This window comes from Cyprinodon tularosa, unplaced genomic scaffold (genome assembly GCF_016077235.1).
Source record: "Cyprinodon tularosa strain WSP-4 unplaced genomic scaffold, ASM1607723v1 ctg29, whole genome shotgun sequence".
In the NCBI taxonomy this organism is placed as follows: domain Eukaryota; kingdom Metazoa; phylum Chordata; class Actinopteri; order Cyprinodontiformes; family Cyprinodontidae; genus Cyprinodon; species Cyprinodon tularosa.
In genome coordinates this window covers 1,207,222-1,232,000 of record NW_024038996.1, presented here as the reverse complement: position 1 = coordinate 1,232,000, position 24,779 = coordinate 1,207,222, and the positions used below count along the sequence as shown (strand labels likewise).

At 37.4% G+C, this 24,779-nt stretch overlaps 1 protein-coding gene across 11 annotated transcripts in view; it reads right to left on the bottom strand.

The window, feature by feature from the left end:
* Window positions 1-24,779, bottom strand: part of LOC119787187 (receptor-type tyrosine-protein phosphatase mu-like) — a 237,019-nt gene that overhangs the window by 54,124 nt on the left and 158,116 nt on the right. For 5 of the 11 annotated variants that reach the window (XM_038290846.1, XM_038290847.1, XM_038290848.1 and 2 more), the window contains 5 exons: window positions 14,936-15,153; window positions 10,746-10,826; window positions 10,066-10,092; window positions 4,837-4,848; window positions 2,562-2,755 (listed from right to left, as the gene is read on the bottom strand). In XM_038290846.1, the coding sequence (XP_038146774.1) occupies window positions 2,562-2,755; window positions 4,837-4,848; window positions 10,066-10,092; window positions 10,746-10,826; window positions 14,936-15,153 (532 nt within the window). The remainder of the gene's footprint in view (window positions 1-2,561; window positions 2,756-4,836; window positions 4,849-10,065; window positions 10,093-10,745; window positions 10,827-14,935; window positions 15,154-24,779) is intronic. The other 6 variants (XM_038290850.1, XM_038290851.1, XM_038290855.1 and 3 more) reach the window with 2 other exon arrangements.

The following is a 24,779-nucleotide window of genomic DNA, read 5'->3' as shown; positions in this document are numbered from 1 at the left end:
TTTGTAAAAAGTATTCACACTCTAAGGAATTTCCATTTTTTTTGGTGGAGGGATTTTTGTACAACAAACACCATATATTAAAGATAATTGGGAAGTGGAAAGAAAAACACCTTTTTACACTTTTTGTACAAAAAAATCTGAAAAGTGTGGCATGTATTGATATAAAGTCCAGTTTACTCTGATGCACATAAATAAAGTCCAGTACAACAAGGGTGTCAGTAAATGAGTAAAAAGGAGTCAGTTCTGTGTATTTTAAGTCCAGCTGTTCAATGAAGGCCTAAGAAAACAAACAGAAAATGGCCAAGAATACCTAGCAAACGGGTCAGTGGGAAAAGCATTGAATGAAAATGTTTCAATCCATCCATCCATTTTCTGTCACGCTTGTCCCTGCTGGGATCGCTGGTGTTTATCTCCACTGGTCAGTGGCCGAGAGGCGGGGTACACTGTGGACAGGTCGCCAGTCTATCGCAGGGCAACAGAGTGACAAACAGGACAAACAACCACGCAAATTAAGCTAACAGTCATGTTTATGGACTGTCGGAGGAAGCCGGAATACCTACAATCAAACCCCAAACCTTCTTGCTGCAAGGCAGCAGCACTACCCACTGTGCAGCCCCATGTTTCAATCCATTATCTGAAAATGTAAAGAAAATGACACAACTCCAAACACATGTCGGCCATCTGAACTGACAGGCCAAGAAGAGTCTATAGCTGTTTTTATGATGAATGTGCGCGAAACTATGTCGATTTGAAAATGCAGTTACGTAACTGCAGTAAATCCATTAAATAAAAAATAAAAAATACAATCAAAATTGCACGTCAATAAATTTGTTCGCTCGATAACTCACTCGATCCAAAAAAATTTTTCCATTGCAGCTTTACCACCTCATCGAAGCGTAAACACTACTTCTCAAAAAACATGACTTTTTTCTAAAATTTTCGAAAATTTGCTTTTCTATTTACAGTTGCCCAATTTGGTGATTAACAGAAAACGGATTACTTCACGCAGTTCACAGTACTAGACATCAAGGAATTTTAGAAATAGGAAAGCCCTTGTTAAGAGATTAACTAAATGAATTTTCCCCATAAACCTTATCGCTGACACAACAAATGTGCTCCCTCTGAGATAAAAACACTATTACTTGAATTGTTTGAATTTTTATTCTAGTTTATTTGATTTATCAGTTTTGTACATGGCTGAAAACAAATGAAAAACAGATGAATGGAGGAAACACAGAGCTACTTGGTAAAAATCATCTTATAGGATAAAGACGACTTGAGTTTGGGGGGAAAAGTTCATCCCCGAGAAGAAAAGGGGTCTTTCATGCAGAGTAATGACTAAGGTTGGGTAAATACAATTCATGCCACACTTTTCAGAAGTTCAGTTGTAAGGAAATTGCAAACCACATTTTTTTCATTCCACTTTACAGCTTTGCCTTCTCTGTGCCGGTCTGTCACACTAAATCCCAATGAAGTTTAAGCTTGTAATGTGACAAAATGTAAAAAGGTTCAAGATACATGAATACTTTCCTGAGGCACCTTAGTTTTATTCTAACAGCCACGGCTGCGCTGTGACGTCCTTTTAATAACCGTGCAATGGGGGTGTAAAGGCAAAGCCGTCTTATTCTCTGCCTCAGTCATGAGGAGGAAGAGCGAAAGTGAATTACTGAGAGATCTGGACCACATGTAGCAGGTAAGGTGGGAAACGAAAAGAGAGTAAGGAACACAGGAGGTGTCAATAAGAAACGGGAGAATATAATGAACAAGCAAAATGATCTGAAAATGTGAGCAAAGATGTGATGCGAGTTATTATAAAGCAGGGGATCTGGACAGAGAAAGGTTACAATGATGGTTCCACTTTTAAGGAAGAGGCCACAGCTACAGATAAAAACGCCACTCTGATGTGGGACAGATGCAGATAAGATAGAGAAGATGGATGATTTAAAAAGTTTAGCCTGAAGCCGGTTTGAAAAAGGGCTGGCTTTCTGGGGATACTCAGGGACGGTGAGGAGGCTGGAGTGCAGCCAAACACCTGCCATCCTCCTACGCTAATGAGAAAAAACAAGAATGATGCTCTTCTGGGGCAAAATCCTTTGTTGTGGTGTCAGATTACAGGTGGTGTTGGCTGCCTTCACTGGGCCTAATCGGACCTAATTCAGGTAGAGGAGGTGTCCTTTAAGAGTGTGTGTGCAAAGGGAGGGGGGGGGTTGCCTTTCACGCTGGCCTACGGGTGAATCTACAGCATAACACTAAGAAAACTTACACACAATATTGCTGAAAACAGGACAGAGAGGGACATCAAAAGTAAAGAACACATACAATCTGCCATGAAGCACATACATGAATCATTCAACATAGAAGTGAATCTGGGGGGCAAACAAGTTCTGTTGCATGCTACAAATCAGAGACAGTCACAGAAGAAACAAATCTGCACACAGTGACACGGATGAAGCCAGTGTTAAACACTGAAGAATCTCTGAGGAGGTGTTAGCAGGCTCTATGTTTGCTCACAGCCTCTTATGGGGGAGGACAGTGATGGTGACAGCCTGGCTGCATCCTACCTCGTACTCCTCCTTGAAGCCGTAGCCCTCGGCACACTTCATCTGGGTGATATGCTGCAGGAGGTCGGCGACGCGGATGGCAGGGTGCAGCTGACCCGTCTGGTACGGCACGTCCACGGGCTCCCGCTTCCTCAGGGAGTGCGTGTGCGACTGCACCAGGCTGCTGGTGTCGCTTCCCATGTTCTGGCTCTCGTCTGCATGAAGCAGGGGCAAGAAAAAACAGAGACAAGGCAAGGCATTTCAGAGCAGAGCAATAACAGCGAAACACATCAGAAGATCTGAGTTACATCTGGGTGACATAAGGCTTAAAGCAGCAAACAAAGGTTTCCATTTAACCTAGACATAAAGTTCCTTGCAAAAGTATCTAAAACCCCTGAAACCTTTTTTTTTGTCTTTCAATACAACTGCATAGACTTAAGAAGATTTCTTCAGGACTCCGTTTGATAGAACAAGTTGAAGCAGTCCATAGTTGTGAAGTGGAAGGAAAAGGATACATGGCTTGAAAAAAAAATGTCTAAAAAATGCATTTGAGTTGAATCCCCTTGACTTATATATATCATTGCACTTCCAACTGAAGGTTTGGCACTTTGTCTGTAATAACTTTGCTCAGTCAGACTTTCTGCCCAATGTTTTTTTGCTAAATATAACAAACAAAACACAAAACCTGAAGTTTTGTCTCAAATTTAAACTTACATTCAGGTCTGGACTTTGTCTTCACCATTCTAACACATAAATATGTTTAGTTCCAAACCCTTCCATTGTATCTCTGGCCCAGTGGGAGTACTTTGCAGCCTCTGGAAGATGCACTTCCAGGTTTGTCCCTTTATAAAGCTCAATCCTTCTTCCCATCATCTCTGTCCAGCATTCCTCTTCCTCCTGAAGACAAGCATCTCCACAGCATAATGCTGCCACCCCCATGTATCACAGAGAGGATGGTGTTTTTAGGGTGATGTGCTGTGTGTTTTCCACCATTCATAGCGTTCTGATAGGAATGACATATTGCTCCTATGGATTTCCTTTTCAGGTATAGCAGTGAAGAAGACTGAATGCAAATATAGGGCACAACTTTTAAAATGTTTAAACTTCAACAACTGTGTCTCATTTTTCTTCCACTTCATGATTATGCACCACTTTGTGTTGGTCTGCCTGGAATAATCCAAGTAATGTTGATGTTTGCGGTTGCAGTATGGAAAAAAAACGATGGAGGTTTAAGGGGGTTAGAGTATTTTTGCAAGGCGCTGTATAAACCAAAGGTCAGTAGCTTTAGTTAATGTCACTTCTTAATTTTTTTTGGCATCTCAAAAACTTTCTTACACAGATGGTATATTATCTTATTTAATCATTTACTGTTAAGCATTATGTCACCACCCTCCAGATTGAAAAACAAGTCTCAGCTAGTAATCTGTTTGTTATGGATGGTCACAACAACACAACATCATTGAGTAATAGGATGAGTCATGTGGTGGGAAGGTTCAGGTCCATCTGTCTCTGTATGTCTGGAAAACACTGTCCTCTTTAAGGCCCTCTGAGTAAAGCGTTTGCACTTTATACGTTTAACATGGCGGCTGTAAGAATAGAGTATGTTGCTGGGGCCACAACAGCAGAGATGATGATAAAAAGTGTCATAAAGTGCCGCAAACCAACAGGTTTACTGCTGTTTACTGGCAGAACAGTACACTGGCTTTGGCTGCAGCTCATATTTAGAGTCAGAGTCCATTCCAGGTCTTTTATACTCTCCTCCAGTCAGTGGCAGAGATGAGGCACAAATGCTTTTGGGGCGAGCCAGCGGACAATGGAGGGTGTCCAAAAACATGGAGGAGGATGTGAGAGGAGGGGGTGCGGTGGGGGCCACAGTGAGCATGTTTCAGCAGGCACTGTCAGAAGCATCACAAAGACACAGCTTGGATTCCACCCCTGCCACCCATTCTTCCCTTTAACTATGTAAAAAAAAAAAAAATCTAAGTAATACATTTAATTAGAAAATAAATAACAGAAGAAAGAACCCAGGAGGGACACGGAAATGGGAGGAGAATGCATTGGGTGATGCTGCCATGGGGCGATGTACAGTATGTATTTTGACCATGCTAAGCTAGTGGTGGCTTGGTGGCACAGTACGGAGGGTGGTGAGATGCTAACATGTCCACTTGTCATGCAATCACTGTCAGAATATCAGAAGCAGCCAGTTGTTGGCTTACTGTCTGAGTAAAAAGAACAAAAAAAATAAAATAAACACCGCCTCCTTCCCCCAACCCAGGGGTCACTTAGGAAAACTTACCATTAATGGGCACTTTTTAGATAGCAGATACATTAGAGGTTGTGTATATAAAGAGAAAGAGAGGAGAAGAGACAGGAGAGAGGGGAGAAGCAACAATACAGCATGAGAACCTGTAACAGTCCAGTTTTAGAACTTCACTAAAGGGCAAGATCACATGCCTTCTTAGTTCAAACTCACTATGTACAGTGCCTTGCAAAAGTATGCAAACCCCTTAACCTTTTTGCACATTCTCTGACATCACAAAATCAAACCTTGTGTGTTTTATTGGGACTTTATATGAAGGACCAAGACAAAGTAGTGCATTTATATGAAATGGAAGGAGAGGACATTTAGTTCAACTATTTGTTTTGACAAAAAGCTGAAAAGTGTGTCATGCATTTTTATTAACCCCCCTCCCCCCATCCAACATTGTATCTGATAATCGGAAGTAAAAGCCAGTGAAACCAAATGCTTTCAGAAGTCGCAAGTATGTGTATCTGCTTGGGTCAGATGAGACGGAAACTGACATTTTATTGCTCACGTGCATATTGCTATGTGAAGAGGAAAATGATGCTGCACAATGCCCTGATGGTGGCAGCATCATGCTGCTGGGATGTTTTTTTTTTTGGTAGTTTTTTTTTTGCTTTTCAGCAAGGACAGTAAAGTTGGTAAGAGGTGCGAGGATGCAAGGCAATCGCAGGGGCTGTAAGAGACTTGAGGTAGTTTTGATGGTAACGTGACAAAGTGGGACACATTTTATGGGGTATTAGCACTTTGTCAAGGCACTGTAGAAAGCCTAGGCTGTGGGTGGTGGGGTGGGGGAGCTGAGTGAAAGGATGGGGCAATTTAAACAATGCAAGACAAAAAAAAATTTAATAGAATAAAATCAGTTAGAGAAAACAAGGAAGTTATGGATTTCCGGGAGAAAATCTACATAATTACATTTGGACTAAGCAGTGATGGTTTCAAATGTATATTACTTGCATATTTTAATAATGGCAACTCAACTTCACTAATTAGTGTAATTATGTTTGCATGTGCTTTTGGAAACACCTGAATTTGCATTTTTTTTTATTATTTCTACAATAATGCCTTAGGAAGTTAAAAAAAAAATAATAAAACAAAAAAAAAACACCTCACCAGTCCCTCGTGATCTAATCAGTTTTGATGTTTCACCTCATCTGACAAGAGAACAACTGTGACTGAATGTTTAACAACTGGAACCACGTGATATTTTTGGGGATTTGCTGCAACGTGATGTTAATTGTTGCGATTAATGTGCAGCAAACATAAAGCAGCTGTCACAACGCACAGTGATGAAAGACACCGCGTCAAGTTTACAGGGGTGGAAGTAACACTAAAAATAATTTCAAATAACAAGTCAAGAGTTGCTTTTTTTCCCTTAAAAATGCATGCCCACAAGTCAGTTATTATGTCTTTGTTCTGTGGCCTTGAGTGTTTAATTATCATGGTTCGAGTGCCCCACTTAGCTTAGAAGCAAAACTTATAGAAAAACATCTGCTTGTGTGAGAAGCTGCGTGAAGACAGTAATAATTAACAGAGGAACAAAATGCTTTTCATGATTCTACTTTATCGCTGTACAAGATGTATAAACACTGCAAAAAATTAAAAAGAAAAGTCTAAAGAAACAACAAGTAGGTCAAAAGCAGATTGCCAAAGGCAGTGTGTGCAACTTTAAAAAGAATAATAGAAAAGGTTGTTGTTGTTTTGGAAGAAAGGAGGGGAGTTAAACATGTGAAAGGGGAGAAAAGGGAGGGCAGCATAGCGGATGTTTAACTTTAAAGCCAATAAATCAGAGTTTTAATTACAAACTTCAAAATCTAAATAATAGAAACTGTGATATAGATCTATTTACATCCGTAAAACATAATGAGAACTATTCCAAGAGTTTTGTGGCTTACAGGTAATGCAAACATACAAATTGGTTTCTTGGAAAATGTGAATAGTAATGCTTCACATTTATGCTAAAATGTTAGCCAACTGCGATGTACACACATTAATCGAATAATGCTTGTTTTGCTTTAATTAATATGACAATACAGCATATTATAGAGTTGATGGAACCTGTGGCTCTGCTGAGTTTGATGCCCAGGTTGCACCTTGTTGGGTCTGGTGGTCTTCATCCTCTTCTTGACAATACTTTATACAGGTGCTGGTCATAAAATTAGAATATCATGAAAAAGTAGATTGATTTCAGTAATTCCATTTAAAAAGTGAAACTTGTATATTATATTCATACATTACATACAAACTCATATATTTCAGATGTTTATTTTGTTTAATTTTGATGATTACAAATGACAACAAATGAAAATCTCAAATTCATCATATCAGAAAATTAGAATATTGTGAAAAGGTTCAAAATTGATGGCCCCTGGTGCCACACTCTAATCAGCTAATTAACTCAAACCACCTGCAAAAGCCTTTAAATGGTCTTTCAGTCTAGTTCTATAGGCTACACAATCATGGGGAAGACTGCTGACTTGACAGTTGTCCAAAAGACGACCATCGACACCTTGCACAAGGAGGGCAAGACACAAAAGGTCATCGCTAAAGAGGCTGGCTGTTCACAGAGCTCAGTGTCCAAGCACATTAATAGAGAGGCGAAGGGAAGGAAAAGATGTGGTCGAAAAAAGTGTACAAGCAAGAGAGATAACCGCACCCTGGAGAGGATTGTGAAACAAAACCCATTCAAAAATGTGGGGGAGATTCACAAAGAGTGGACTGCAGCTGGAGTGAGTGCTTCAAGAACCACCACACACAGACGTATGAAAGACATGGGTTTCTGCTGTCGCATTCCTTGTGTCAAGCCACTCTTGAACCACAGACAGCGTCAGAAGCGTCTTGCCTGGGCTAAAGAGAAACAGGACTGGACTGCTGGTGAGTGGTCCAAAGTCATGTTCTCTGATGAAAGTAAATTTTGCATTTCCTTTGGAAATCATGGTCCCAGAGTCTGGAGGAAAAGAAGAGAGGCACTTCATCCACGTTGCTTGAAGTCCAGTGTAAAGTTTCCACAGTCAGTGATGGTTTGGGGTGCCATGTCATCTGCTGGTGTTGGTCCATTGTGTTTTCTGAGGTCCAGGGTCAACGCAGCCACATACCAGGAAGTTTTAGAGCACTTCATGCTTCCTGCAGCTGACCAACTTTTTGGAGATGCAGATTTCATTTTCCAACAGGACTTGGCACCTGCACACAGTGCCAAAGTTCAGTGCCCTGTTCTTAATTGGCCAGCAAACTCTCCTGACCTTAACCCCATAGAAAATCTATGGGGTATTGTGAAGAAGAAGATGCAATACACCAGACCCAACAATTCAGAAGAGCTAAAAGCCACTATTAGAGCAACCTGGGCTATCATAACACCTGAGCAGTGCCACAGACTGATCGACTCCATGCCACGCCGCATTGCTGCAGTAATACAGGCCAAAGGAGGCCCAACTAAATACTGAGTGCTGTACATGCTCATACTTTTCATGTTCATACTTTTCAGTTGGCCAACATTTCTATAAATCCTTTGTTTTTATTGGTCTTCAGTAATATTCTAATTTTCTGATATGATGAATTTGAGATTTTCATTTGTTGTCATTTGTAATCATCAAAATTAAACAAAATAAACATCTGAAATATATGAGTTTGTATGTAATGTATGAATATAATATACAAGTTTCACTTTTTAAATGGAATTACTGAAATCAATCTATTTTTTCATGATATTCTAATTTTATGACCAGCACCTGTAGTGTCAATATGTCTGAATGGACAGTTACTACAGTAATTAAACCAACTAAAAAGCTTTTTTTAGTGTCAGCAGGGTCCAAAACTAGCCCAGAAAATGTATGCAGAAACTCAGTAAGCTTATCAGCAGAAGGAATCATAGAAAGTTTAAACATTTCTTGGTGGATGGCTGCGCTTTCTTTGGTCTTGATTAAACACAGTGGACCAACACAGAAGTCACCAACACAGTAACTCAGCAACTTGGATTCTTTAGTTTACATTCTTCTTCTCGATTCTTACAGCTTGACCTCCAAATAAATAATAGAATTTCCCTTTTCTTCTCCTTTTAAACACTTTCCTTTCACCCAACTTTTCATTAAGAAGCTTAGATACTGCAATCCTTTATAAAGTTGTTTTTTTTTTTAACAATAAGTCATAAAAGGAGGCTATGACTGTTTGCTGGATTGGTTAGAGTCAGCAGCCTACCCAGGGGTTGTCCAAAAAACATAAACATATTTTTATTAAATTTACTATTTTGATTGGGCCATAACATCACATTTCTGCATTAAAAGCCCATTTTAATTATTTGATATTATGCTCTAATTTAAGCTTGAAAATGATCAGCACTAAAATATGGTACGCCCAAACAAGTTCAAGATAAAAAAAAAAGCTGTTTATATCCAAGCATTTAATTGGAAAGTTGAGTGGAAGGATAATATACTAGCCCGCCATTTCTTAAAATAAATATTTGCTGGTTTTGCTGATTTTTCTTTTAATCTTTTTGAGAGACTAAAGTTTCATTAGCTGTAACCAATAATGATAGAAAGGTAACAAATGGAAGTTTCAAATATATTACTCTGAACAATAAATATATATCCAGTTTAACTAAATAAGAACAAATATTTAACTGTAACAAGTGTACTATTCTGTGACATTCTATTGTATTTAGATGCACCGGAAGATGTCCAGACTAAATATTTTGAGCTATGGGCTATAAGAGAGAATGTTTTATGTCTCAGTTCAGCTGCTGTGGCAAATCCACGTTCTGTGCCTCCCCCACCGCCTCCCCCCACATCCACTCCACAAGTTTTGTCCATGCATATGAGAGGTCAAACATGTGAGTGACATCACACGCAATGTGTATGGGATGGAGTGAAGCCAGCCTCAGCACAGGATAGGAGTCCCCCTTATCACTGAAGGAAGGAAGGAAGGAAGGAAGGAAGGAAGGAAGGAAGGAAGGAAGGAAGGAAGGAAGGAAGGAAGGAAGGAAGGAAGGAAGGAAGGAAGGAAGGAAGGAAGGAAGGTTTAGCTGGAAGGAATTATAAGAGGAGGAAGCAGCAGGCAAGTATGGAGGTGAGGAAGCCATCTTTATTTAAAAATGTCATCCGAATTTAAGAATGACTTTGAAAATATTTGTCTTGTAGGCTCAGATTATGTTTTCAGCCACATAACTACTGTATAACAGACCTATACACTTTTACTACATTAACTAATGAGAAGAAAAATAATGCATCTCACCTAAGATAGCTGTTGGCACAAAGGGATCTGCTCACACAAGTGCAAAGGGTGGAGGAGGAAAGAGAATGGCAGTAAATAGAAAAGATAAGTTGCATTAAAGTAGACAATAAAAAGGAAAAGATTCTTGAAAAAAAACAAAATAAGAAATAGGTCATCATTTTTGGAAAAGCTAATTATACAGCAAGTTTAGCTGATTATAAATCTAGCTGCCCTTTACTCCATCTAATCAATGGGCTGTGAAGTAATTACAAAAGACACAATTATGGATATTCGTTGTAGAAACTCAATCGAACAGCAAAAAAATCCATCTTGGGGAGCTGCTATAAAACAGGAGCAGAGACGTCGCAGGGTGGAAACCCATCCAAACTTAATTTATCTGCTTTCTCGTTTGTGAAATCGTTTTGTGATTCACTTTCTTCTAAAGCATGAATAAATTGGTTGGATAGGTTCATGTCACACATTACAGTATCAGCTTGTAAATTATATTAAATATTAAGTCTTATGGCGAATATAAAACTCATTAAAACTTGTTTAAAAATGCTGTCTTTTATTAATCTATTGTGACATTTAATTTTCCTGATTTTACAAGAACTTAATTTGTCAACATATGAGTTCAGATAAAAAAAGAAAACTTTTTTGATGGTAGATTGGACTAAAGAGTGAAAAGGGGCCATGTTTACCTGGGTAGTAGGTGTTGGTGGGGATGGATGATGTCAGAGTGTTGGCTTTTGGCAGCGTGAAGGAGGAGGGGGACGATCCGGCTGCAGATAAGGCAAAAATTCACACATTCACAAATGGTGTAAAAAAAGACACATATTAACATATCTTATAAAAGTAATTTTATACCTTTGGTTTATAAAAACATAAAATTTTCATATTTTATTGGAAATTCCTATCCCTGACCTTTTTTTTACTGTAAATTTGAAAAAGAAAATCATAAAAGGTTTTTAAAATAAAAAGTTCTGAGAAGTTTGATATGTAAATATTAAACCCATGTTACACAAAACCTATTAGAGACAGGAAAAATCCATTATTTTGCTCCCCCTTTTTCATTTTCCAGTACTTTGTGTTAATAAATCAAATTAGTCAATAATAATCCAATAAAAACATTAAATATCTGCAGGGCAATATAAATGTTATAAAAAAATCTAAAAAATTTATTTTTTTAAACTTCCGTTGAAAGTAACTGTAAAAACTGTTTATTTTCTTTCTACTTGGTAGTTGCAACAGATGTCCTGAGATCTTGAGAAACTTAGATTTTAACGTGTTTGTTTGGGAACTCATAGCTGTGAGATACAAAATATTTTAATGCTCTGAATCCCTCTACTTTTTTATTCTATGGAATTATGATTCAACTTCTTTTTTTCACTTTAGAAATAAAAAAACTCAACCTTTCTCTTTTTAAAAAAACAATAAGCTGATACCAAGCCTCTATAAATGCTGTAACAAAGCCTCCACCAGGACACCTTGTCCTTGTCTCTCTGGGTTTTGTTTTGCAGGCGCTGCAAGGAGGGTAAATAATGTCAGGAGCTGCACCTACAGGTCTGCTGTCCCCTGCCCTGTGGGCCATTTCCTTTCCCTATAGACTATACCTCTACACCTGAAAGACACACAGTGGGTCTTTTTTGTTATGCATCCCACATTCAATGTCAAAAATCTACATACAATCATTTTTCAAAGTTCAAAAAGTTGGTTGTGCACCTTTTTAAATTCTTTCAGAAGATTAATTAAAGGGCAAAATCGAGTTAATCTCTCATCGTTATGAAACAATGAAATGCTCTTGTTGTTTTGTCTAATAACTACTGAAGTCAAAATCTAAATAAGTCATTTTTTCTGAAAATAAGTACATATGTTCTTGAATTGAGGAGATAAAAATTGTCACTTTGCCAATGGAACAAGACAATTTAGATTTAAAATAAGAAAACACAATTGCATTGTCTTATTTCAAGTGCATGTTATCAAATGATCTTATTTTAAGAGTAAAAATACTCATTCCATTGGCAAACTATCTCATTTACCTACTCAAATCAAGGGTAAATACACTTAATTTAAGACATTTTTACTTATTTCTAGATCATTTTTCCAATGAAAGGGATGAAAATCTTTAAATCTTTTTATAAGAGCTAAAAGAATTACGTTTTTCAATTTACAAAAACTACTTCATATATACAAGTGTAATCTGCCTTTTTCAAAGTAACTCATATATGGTGTAATCAAAAGATTACAGGATAGCAAAAAGAAAAAGCGAATATTAGACAAGAGGAGTTAGTTTCATAGTAATGCTGGTGAAATGCTTTCTAATATTAACCAGGACAACTACAGTGTTAAAAATCCTGCTGTAGGATTTACACAAAATGCAATTTGAGTTGCCACAAAAATTTGATAACATGCATAATCTGTTTGAGTATCAGAATAATTATGAATGTTTAAACAATGCATTTTACTTGCTTTTTTTCATGGTTGAGCGTGGCATTATTATTCAACATACAGCTTCAAAAAACTTTTAGAAACAATAATATGTTGCACAAGTTTGAATTCATTGTGGATTCCGATTAAGACTCACATGGTCAGCATATATAGAGATAAAAACATGCTTCTGTAATGGAGCTTTTTAAAAATGTCTGGCACAGTTCTGGCTCTTCTGGATTGCTGGGGATTTTTTTTACGCCCATTAGATACTGTATGGTAGAGTTCATTTAAATAAATTCCATGAAGGTTATTCCCTTCCACATGCTTGATCTTCGCATGCTTTAGCGTGGTTTTGTTTACAAAACCATTTTTGATGGGTGTTTATATCTTTGACTTGCAAATGTTAAACTGGGTAGATAAAATTTGTTTTAACAAAACATTTCTGCTTACATAAAGATCATACCACTCTGAAATGAAACTTCCTTGTTTACTCATAATCTTGAATTTCGTACTTTATGACTGAGGCGTTTCATGAGATGTTTTAAAGTATCTAAGACAAATTTCATTCAAATTAGACCAGAATTTTGGCTGAGATAAGTTGAAATTGAAAACACAATTGTGACTCAATTGTATTAAAAACTTATGGCTTGTGTACAGTACAGGTTCTCTAGGAAAAAAGAAAAAGCCTTTAAATTAATTCCAAAAACGTTGATCAGGTAATTATGCTAAGCATTTTAGCAGCCACGAAAATGTCTGTTCAATTTGCAACTCTTTAAGGTACATTTAGTAAAAATTTAGTGGGAGTGAAAGAGTTAGAAACAACATTATGTATATTCCCGGCAGAGTTAGGTTAACTGGAAGGAAGTAGTTTTAATGCATTGGAGGGACTTCGGCAAAAGTTGAAGCTCAATGAAATAAATCCAAATGAAACATGCATAGAGCTTTTTTGCAAGATGTAATCCCCTTATACCAATAACCATTTTTTTACCTGACTTTTAAGAGAGGTATAAAGAAATCCTGACATGTAATTCTTTTATAGAAAACCTTTTTTTAAAGCTGTTCTCTTTTTACATTGTTTCTTACAAAAAATTATAAGAACTTAAACTAAAGTTCTCGTTTTAATGAAAACATTTTAAAATGTCAGGAATGTTAACCATGAGTTAAAATCTAAAAAACAAAACAAAAAAAACTATCAAATTTAAATCATTTGTTGTTTTGGAAATGATAAAAGTTGAATTTTCAAAAATAATTATTTATTAAAAGAAAGAGCTGCAGAAATGCATCATCAACAGTACCACTGAATGCATGCAAACAGGAACTGTGACTATTAATCCTTAATTTACATTCTAGGATTGGGATTAACAAAAAAAAAAAGTCTATCATAGCAATTTTGAAGTAAGGCAAGGGAAGTTTATTTGTATATTAAACAATACTGAATGAGTCACACATGCAGTAACTGTGTCTGGCTTTTAAGTAACATTGATTATTTAAGCAGTTATGATGACCTCAGTTTCTCTCTGGATAATTATCTCCTCATCCAACCCTCCCTCGCTACTGGGTGTAGCAGCGTTCGCGTTCTAAGGATGGTATGTTCAGGAATATAATCTTTCATCTGTAATGTTTTGAGCCTAAATGACATTTCTGACAGTAATGTAAGGTCAGAGAGAGTGAGAAGGCTGCACCATGACAGGCAGATACAACATAAAGCGGTTAAAGCATTTATGCTGGCAGACAGAGGTGTCAGATTTAGACATCTACGCTAACAGACAGTTAATCAAGGTCAGAGCATCTTTGGGGCTCAGCCCCTGGAAGGGAGCAGAAACAGGCTACAGCTGGGGTCTTTAATCTGATGGGTTTGGCCAGGATTATAGCGGGTCAAGCTCTGGGTGCTGACTTAGCTTCTGTGTCCATCAACAAGACATTGGGTTTCACGTTAAGAAAACGAATAGGTTTGAGGCAAGAGAGCAAACGTGGCAGCTTGTTTAATAGGTGGCTTGGACACAGCATGGTGCTGAGTTTATGACCTAAAGACAGACTTCTGGCTCATCTAATTTTTACTGATCAGCTTTGAGGTCTGGTTAGGGATTTCAAGATGGCCTAACTATTGATTTGGTTGGCATACTCCAAGTAGATTGTGAGCAAGGATTTTCACAAAGAGTTTATGCAGCAAAAACAAGCAGTTTTAGGGTGAACTCAAAGCAATGCTCATCAGAATTAAATTTTAAGTAAATAAACCGATCAAAAAACATTGAGACAGCAATTTTACATTTTGCCTTGCTGGGAATTGACAAAAAAATATCTTTGAATTCTTGCTTTAACTTTATAACGGGTGCTGCTGATTTAGTACAGATTTAATATCAAGGACCATAATTACTTCCTGTATCCTAACTCTGTCCCTAATGTGGGTGTTTAGCAAAACCGCAGGCAAACCAATCAGAAGGTCAGCTTGAGGCTATCTTACCTCGGCCGTTTAGAGTGAGGGAGCATTCACTCCGTCCGTTGAGCGTGAGCGCGCACTCGCTGCGGGTGGCCAGAGTGTGGTTGTGCGTGTCCATGAAGGACAGCGCCTCGTCGCAGTTGGTGCCCTGCTCTGTATAACTCTTATCCATGGAATTGACCATCACTGTCATCTCTTGACGGGTGCTGTTCAGTGTCTCCTTACGCTTCTTGGCCAATTTCCTTTAGGGAAGGGGAAACAAACAAAAGCAAACAATCAGACCTAAATGGCAATGATGACCCCCCCCATAAAATTGATCTGATATGGAACCGGTAGCGATGACTCATCCATGTAATGAGATGGCTGGAATAATCTTCACTGGGTGGGACCACATTAGGTTTTATTTGGCTCTGAGAGCTTTTCCAAGCAGAGAAACATATAAATCCTTAAGAAGGAGGAAAGGTGTTGACACTCTAACCTAAATACATCAGCAGCCCTGATGATTTAAAATTAGCTTATATTATTTTTGGGCAAAGGAATTAGAGCTGTGAACACTGAACTGAAAAAGTCAACCTGCTTATACTGACCCATTTCAGTTTGATGTGTTGGAGCAAGCTAGTTCCTGAAACAAGAGTGAACAAACAGATCCACTAAGAATCCTGCAAAGAGGTTAGCTCTAGGACTTTACCGACTAATGCATTTCTATAGACTCTGGTTAAAATACTGAACAATAGGGGCTCACAACTTCCTGTTGTTTTGACTTGAGTCTCTCAGACAAAAGCTTTTATTGATTTCCTTTGAGCATCATAATATTGTTGGAAATAAGACACTTTTTATTGATTTTGCTTTCTACAACTCATGTGACACAAAGAGTTTTTTTTTTGTTCATAATGTGACTTCAGAGTGAGTTTAGGTTAAATCCTCCTCTACATAAAAACATATAACTTCGGTCCTATTTAGGCTTCACATTTAAATGTATTTTGACCACAGATCTTTGCAGTTTTGTGCTGTTATGCTGCTTTTATTGCCCAGCATATAACTTTAATCACTAAATTAAGACGCTTGATACTAACATAGCATGTATGTTAGCATGCAGCATCTTCAACACATAGACATCATTGCAGGTAAATGTAAAAGTCCCACTTAACAGACGTAATTTAAGATGACCTAATTACTTGCAGGGTTATGCAGATTCTCAGTCTGCACTGATGTCTTCAACAGAACAGCAATCTTACCTGCCTGCTATATTGATTAGTTTAGTTGCTAAACTTGAAGATATATGCCAAAAATAACATTGATATCCCTTCATCCTAAGTTAAATACTTTGAAAATAGAAATAGCCTTTAAGTTACACATATACTGATTATATTTGACTACATCATCTTGATTTCTACAAACATACTTAGATACCCCAACATGCAAAAGAAGCTTTAATATTCAATCTGGTTTTAACTCTACAGAAATGTCTATGAAACATGCAGATCCTTGGTGCAAAACAGACTTGAATACAACCCATTTAATATATTACGATTCTTAAGCTAACCTCAATCTTTAACACCATTGTCAGGATATTTTGCAGCAAATACTGCCTCAAACTGCCACCAATGAAGCAATTTTCATATAGTTTTATGCCAGCATTGTACAGAGGAGAAGCAAACAGCTTGAACATTGTAGTAACAGCCATATCTAATGTCTGCCAGTGCTCTGTAGCTGGAAGGGAGTAAGCGGAGTAAAAATTAACTATGGCAACCCTCACACTGATTCTCCCACTTTGTTACTCTCTGCGTGACCCGCTTTCCCTATCTGAATTGAAGCCTCACTTATGGACAACTGCTGTCTAATGATGCTCTCCTGCTGCTTTGTTTTCGCAAATCTCTTCTGTTTATTCAATTTTGTCACTGTCTCATGCCATATGGCAACAGACTCCTGCTGCCTTCAAACAGCCATTTGCTCTGAAGGCCACGACGTGAAGCTAATAGCAGATCCATTCTTCAGAAAGCCGGGTGACAAAGTAGTTACATTTTCCCTTGCTGGACTCACTTTTTGTCTTTAATCTGCAATTAGAGCGGGGAACAAAATGGCAATCTTGTCGCCCTTTCTTCCATTATATCTCCATAATGTAGTAAGAAGTGAGGAGGAGAGAGGGTAGCTCCATGCACCTCAGGGCAATATCGAGACTGATTCAGCACTGCGTGCACTCATGGAGAAGACGATTAACAACAGTTGTGAGGGTGGTTTTAAAACTGTATCACTGTTTCCGTAAAGACTTGGATTTCCTCTTTCCATGCCCTGTGTGACAGTTGAAGCATGAGCAATGAAGATAAATGAGGCTGCACAGGCACCAGTGCCAAAAATGAGGAAAGCGCCAGTAATACTGGGATGTTTGCAAGGCACCGTGGGTGTTAGATGAAGATTAATTGGCATGCTATTCTTTCCTCATTTGTGAGAGGAAAGAAAAATTAACCATAGAAGACTATCATACTGATTCTGATATGCAAAAAGCAATACCAAAAAGAAGTTTACAATGGATTGTTTGTGAAAGCTGATGACTGCAATCATGTATAGCATCTCCACATAGACATTGAAAGGCAGCATCGCAAGAGATCTATTCAAGGAAAAGGAATATGTAGCAGCAACTGCTAAAAAATAACATGGGATTTTTTTTTCTTGAATAACTTTCATGATTGCAGGCCCGGTATCTTATCTTATTACTCACTTCATTCACCTGCCGCTCCCTAATTATCATTTATCTTATTCACCTGCTCCCTCTGCTATATATACACAGTTCAGCCCAGCTATCATGGCCAGATCATTATTTCTTAGTTTATTGTTGTGTTCTTAGTCTATTTGTGTTATGTTTTAATGTGAGTTATTCATGTTTCGAGTTTTAGTTATGTTTCTGGTTCATATCCTGTGTCTTGGAGGCCAGTGGATTGAGAGGGTTTGGTGTTTGTCTCTCGTCTCCTGATCGTGTCTCGGCTCTTCTTCGCTGATCCTTCAGGATTTTGGCTCGGCGTGTGGGAGGAGCTCGGGTTCTGGTCCTTCTCTGTGGAGGCCTCAGGGTTTTGGCTCAGAACGCTGGGGAGGCCAGTTTCAATTTCCGCAAGCTTGGTTCCAAGGTGGAGACCAGGTTAAAGTTCGGCATTTACCCTGGTACCAAGTCTTGTCTATGTTCCTCTCTGCCACTGAACCCGCCTGTCTTCATCTGCACACATCTGTCAGAGCACCATCCTGGATTCATAGAACTCTGAACCTGCCTTCACGCTTTGAGGATTCCTGTAAATTTGGATCAGTCCTGATATCCGAATTGTCCAGTTCTGAACTCTTCTCTGACCTGGATCGGTCTCCTGCCTGCTCACTGGGGTCGCTGCATCTGGGACACTTTGGACGGCTCTGAGCCACATCTCGTTTGGTAGCCCATCGGCTGGATCTTGCGGATGGATTGAACTGTTAAACCAGGTAAGCGACTCACTTGGATAATCATCTCCTGTCAGATGATTGTGGTCATTTACCTATGTTTCCCCTCCAGAGTGTCAGTGATTGGGCGGTGCCTTGACCCCTCTTGCAGTCGCTGCTGTCTGTTTGTCCTCAGCAGCCGATCCCGTTCTGTTATATTATTTTCTGTCATTAAACGTTGTGAAACTTTCCATTGCCTAACTCGCCTTGAATACTGGGTCCATCTGTCCCGCTTTATGACAATAACGTATATTTTTCCTTTAAAAAATGAGGCGGCAGAAACGTTTACAGAAGTTAGGATTGATCAACGTTTTAGGCAACTATTATTAGGAAACCCTCTATTGAAGATGAATGCAGTTCAGTCCAAGTAGCATATCTTGGATCGGCATGAGCAGAGCTGCTATCTCTGTGAGCTCAACAAAAAAAGATAATAAAAGGAGCAGCACATGTTGATCTGGAATGCCAGAATGGCTTTTCAATTGGAGTTTAATGCTGCAGCAACTTCTAACAGGGGAGCTTCTAAACCATAAGCCCAGCATGATGGGGCTCATTTCAGTGTCAAAACAGCCTAAACCTTGTGACATTGTAACAAAGGAGGCTTCATTAAACGACCCAGAGCAACATGAGAAGTCCATGTTTGTTTTGTTTGACTGACACCCAGCAGGGAGGAGCAACAAAAGCATCTTTGATTAACTCAGTGGGGGCATTTCAGTGGCTGTGTGTAACGAGCATTATGTCAAACCTCTGTCTAACAATGTTTAAACTAAGCTGTGAGGTTAAATGTTATTAACTCACCTGTCTACACACCTATTTAGAACTACAGCTATTTAAACAGACAAATGGTCTTTTACACTAAATGTCTCCCAAAGCTCTAAATAATTTAATGTTTAAACAGCATATATAGTTTTATGTATTATCAGTGATGTGTTTGCCTCATTACAACCGTTAAATGTTTCAAAATATGAACCAGATATCTTAAAAAAATAATCCAAGTAATTATCAATGCAGTTTTCAAACATTTTTTCTTTTTTTTCAAGTTGAAAGAGCTGCTTTAACTAACCTTGCTCTGTTATGAAAAAGCAATTAACCCCGCTTCAAGTCATAGATTAACAGTAATTAGCCACCTTTTGTTGGACAGCTGAGGTTTGTTTTCCCTGAAAAACTATCAGAGAAAAAAATGATGATCCATAAAGCTTAAAACAAAGATGGAAAGATGATTACAAATGCTTTGAAAAACACAGATAAAAAAAAAAGAACATCATATTGCCTGTATGATACTTTGGTGCTGCTTTGCTGCTTCTTGACCTTGACATCTGGTCTATACTGATCAAACAATGAATTCTGTATCAAACAAAAGACTCATAAGTAGAACTTGTAGATCAATAACCTTACATATAGCTCAAGTTCATTTGAGCCACAAAACACAAGGCTTTCAAGTGGCCAAGTCAATGTCTGAACTTAAACCACATAAAGGTTATTGAATAGTAAAATCAAATGACTGATCTTTAACATTCAAATGTGACAATAAAGCATAGAGATCAAATATATAGTGCTAAAAATATGTATATTTCCTACATTGAACAAGCAGCATTTTACTGTAGTCATTCTCCCTCACTGATGTGGTGCCATTTGTGTTTGATGATGGTGTTTTCTGCTGTTTCTTTTTATTGTATTTTTAAAGTACTTTTCCCATTTTACCAGATCATTTGTTGCACAGAATTCTCCTAGACTGCAGAGGTGTTTGACATTTTTTCCCTCTTCCTCATTAAAATGCAAAGCATGTAGTTTCAGAATTCTTCCAGGCTTGTACCAATTAATACAGTTCTCGCCACATGTTCAACTTGTAAGGTTTAATGAAGGTGTTTGCCTGAAGCACTTTGTCTTAAACATTGTTTCATTTAGCACAAGCCTCTTCCTGTCACTGAGTGTAATGGGAATGATTATGAAAAATGACATATGATAAAATGGGGGAAAATGTGGAATTTATGAGTTCTGTCTACTGTTGGAGAAATTTGCAAACCCCAAAGACACTTCAGAAAGCTTCTCTAAGAGGGAGAATTACACATGACGATTTAGTTTAACACATTAACTCAGAGTAAAGCATGTATTCTTAGGTTTATACAATTTATACACTATATTAAACCTATAATATAGTGTTTATACGTTGAAACCTACCGTCTTTAAATTTAACATGTTCCTTCTAAATATTAGCATTTTTTTTAAATAAATTTGTTCTTTTGCAAAGTGGAGGTGGCACTTCCATTTTGTACGGAAGCAGTTGATTTCATATCTGCTAATATATAACTTTTTTTTTTACACATTAATTTAAACAGGTGTATTAGTTTATTTAATATTGTTAATTTCTTTACATCACTTATATCAAAAAATGCTAAAATCCTTTATTTGATTGGATAAAAACGGATATTATCATATATAAACTTTGTATTTGGCTGTTTGCTTATTTTATACCCCCAACTTAACAGTATCTTAACCCATCTTTCTTCAAAATAAGCCTCTAATAGCAGACATGTTATACATATTCGACTGTTTTAGCTTTTAAATATATTGTGTTGTGTTGTTTCGGTCTTATTTTTTAGTCCTTTTAGCTTTCTTCATTTTCTATTGCATTATGTTCTCTATTATAACAAAGTCAAGGACGTTTACAAAGCAACAAATCTGCCTTTTTTTTTTTCTCTTAATGTATTTTTTAAATTCCAAGTTAAAGAATGCCGAAGCAACGAGCAGATGAATGTACACATTCAGTTGCTGGGTTTAGTAATATACACAAGTCATTACATCTGCCCAATGGATCAGATGACTTTTAGTTGACTTATTAAATACATTTTATTAGGAAAACATACATTTCTGCAGCCTCTGCCACTATGAAGAAAAATTAGCTGACATACTTGGTCTAAAGGACTTCTTTTCTTTTCTTAGCAGGAATGACAAACACAACTTTGCCGTATGTTACAGATAACACTAAACTAAGAAGATTTCTTATAGATTTGTTGCTATACAGTAACCTATTGGCTGTTGTGACTTCTGCTTGCTGTGCACTCTCTCTCAGCTTCTTAAGGACAAAACCTCAGTCTGTATTTTGAATACAATTTTCAAAAAAATTATTCTGCATTCTGTCTTTTGTCTTGGTGAACATATAATGAAGATCTTGGCGCTAGTGTTAGCTAATTATTACTTTGGACCTGGTTACTTTGGTCGAGACCTTCTGCTCAGAATTTGCATAAATTAAACAAAGGAATGAGTATTGGTAATCTCGCAGTATTTAAAGAGCTTACAATTCTGTAGGAACTCCATGTTTATTTATAGTGTGTTAGCATTTATGGCTAAAGAGATATCTGACTTGCAGTCTGTGTCAAAATATTGTTAGTAATATTAATAATAGGACTGCAATTTATATTACTGCTTTAAAACAATGTCTCTAGCATTGTTGACTAATTCACAATTTTCATAAAAAACAGTAAAAATCAGAGCTTGTGTCATTTAGGATTATTTTCCTTTGGTTCTCCTCCTGCTCTTAGTCTGACTCTTACTGCTTGTTAGGCCGAATGAAAAACTCTTATGCTTTTGACATCTTTTAATAGCTTTTTTTCTTTCTTTTGTTTCTTTGCAACCAGATAATTTTATCTCCACCAATAAACTACAAATATTGCCAAATGTGGGGGAGTGGAATAGGCAGATACTGGAGTTAAGGCATCAAATCCCTTCTTTGGGTTTAAAGGGACCATAGTAAAACAAGCTGCTGAGAGAAAATGACTCGAATAACCTAGAAGCTGCCTTAAAAACAAATTTAGACTAAAGCATTGCACTTCCACATGATATAAACCACAACTTAATTATTTAATTACAAAAAGGAAGGATGCAAAACCTTGATATGCTCTCTTTAAACATAGATACTGGGCGACAAGTTAAAATGACATTTCCTAGACCTTTAGCTTGACTTCCCATAATGAACTTTATTGTCAGTTCTAGGGATGAACTTATAAGTCTGCTAATAAAACAGTTCATTTAACCTTTTTCTTCTGCTGATATAGTGTTTTTATGGAGGTTCATAAATATATATAGCAAGAGGAGTTACTGTAAGCGGGGTTTCTATTACTATTACAAACTATTTTCCTCTTTTAAAAGTGAATAAAAGATTCCTTTATTTATTTATTTATTTGTCCATCTTAGAACACTTTTACTGGCATAATAAACTAGATTATAGGCCTTATTAATTTTGTTTTGTAATTCCAATCAAATATCTCTAATTAAAGCTGCAGTCTGTAACATTGAGAAGAGAGCAGACTTCGATTGAAAATTTGAAGAAAAACCGGTTTCACGCCACTCCCCCACCCTCTCTGCTTCACTCATGCCCCACCTCCAAGCTCCACCCCTCTCACAGCATCTGCGCGGCTACCGCATGCGACCAGAAGGGGGGGGGGGGGGCGGGATTCAGCGTGTGTGAGCTGTGATTGACACTCCATCAGACGCTCCTCTGGCTGTGATTGGTTGTTTTGACTCGTCCCGAATTATTCTTTCCAGATTGAAATACAGGCAGTAGGCGGGACCAATTGAAGCAGTTTTTTTCACAGGTTACATATCACATGTACTTCTGTCTGGGCATAGGGACAGTTTTAGCCAATATGACAAAAAAGTGATTTTTTAAAACTTACAGACTTCAGCTTTAAATCTGTCTTTGTATACATGATTGGATTCAGCTGTTCATATATTCCTACATAAACAGAGCTGCGAAAGAGTATTTCGCCCTTTACAGACTGCATATGCCTTATGCAACACTTAGATGCTTTAGATCATCAGACAAAATTGAGAGATCAACAAAAAGATAACCTAAGTCAATACAAAATTATTCTTTTAAATATTACAATTTAATTAAAGAAAAAAAATCTATCCAAATTACCTAAATCCTGTAACAACAACATATACATTCTTCACCTTGATGAAACATAAATGAAATGCAAAAAACCTAATTTGGAATCAGTTTCACCACTTACACCTAAACACTTCTCACACGTAAACAGAACCTCTTTAGAACATAATGTCGCTTTAAAGGTTTCCGAACACATAATGCCAAGATCTAAAGAAATTTAAGAAAATATATAAAAATAAATAAAATAAGAATCCATCAGTCTGGGGCTCCATTTACAAACAACCACAGTAGATATAGAAAGCTGGTGCATCTGGTGCACCTTCCCAGGATGGCTTAGCTATTAGAATTATTCTAAGATGTCACAAAAGAACCAAGAAAAATGATGCACTGCATCTACTCTGTATCAACATGTAATCTCCAAATTAAATTGAAATATTAATTTATATACTATAGTAAAAAATTTCTTCAGTTGTTGCTTTCTTAATGTTTAATTTAGACAAAACATATTTTTATCTTAATTGACAGTGGACAAAAATGCAAAGGTAAATTTAAGGAATTTATAAGCAGATCACACACCTGAAGTTTAGTAAAAACAAGGAAATATAGACAGGCTATTCAGAAAGTAGCACAGTAAGTGTGTTTTAACTGAACTTCACCGCTACTTGATGAATGAATCCAGTTCTTGTGGGAATAAAGACCCAATCACAGCTCCTGGCCTATGCCAATTGATCTTTCTTGTCCCCCAGCAGCAGCATGCAAAGCAGCCAGTGCAGCCACCTGATTAAAAGGCGGTCATATATTTGATCGAACATGTAACCGCATTCCTAATGAGCCCTCTGACTGATGTAGTGATGGGCAAGGGCCCTCACAGTCACCTCTGGCGCTAAACCTAAAGTGCATATATTTTGCAGTCTGTAGGATGTTCTTGTGGCTTAAAATGACTGTGATGAATGCGTCGAAAAATTAATGGGATTCATCAATCATACAGGTGTTGTCAGCTTACGACTGCAACATAGTTCCCATCGGAGCGTTGGATAAGACTCAGGAGAACGTCCCAAAAAATCATTATGCACTCATTAAAGAAGTTGAACTTGTTTGTGAAACTAGTTACATTTGATTGTGACAACCAAATGAAAAACTTTTGTATTAAGAAACGGAAATACATTTTTTATTGACTTTTTACTACCTGTCTATAATCACTTCTCGAACGCAGTTTCAGTTTTAAATGCTTTTGAAAAGTAAGCATTCACAATACGTATCCGCCTAGTTGAAGGAACAAACTGCACCACCTAAAAATAAAAAAATAATAAGGATCTCTTTTGGAGAAGTTCATGCTTTTTGAGATTTTCATTTACAACTTGATTATTCTAAAAACACCTGGTATATGCAGAAGGTGATAGAAATGAAAGTATTAATACAAGGTCTAAAAAAAGCATAGACCCAACATATTAAGCTCAGTTCTAAAGAAATTGTTTTAGATTAGAAATGCTATGGAGAACTCAATTTGTACATGTGGTATACTACAGC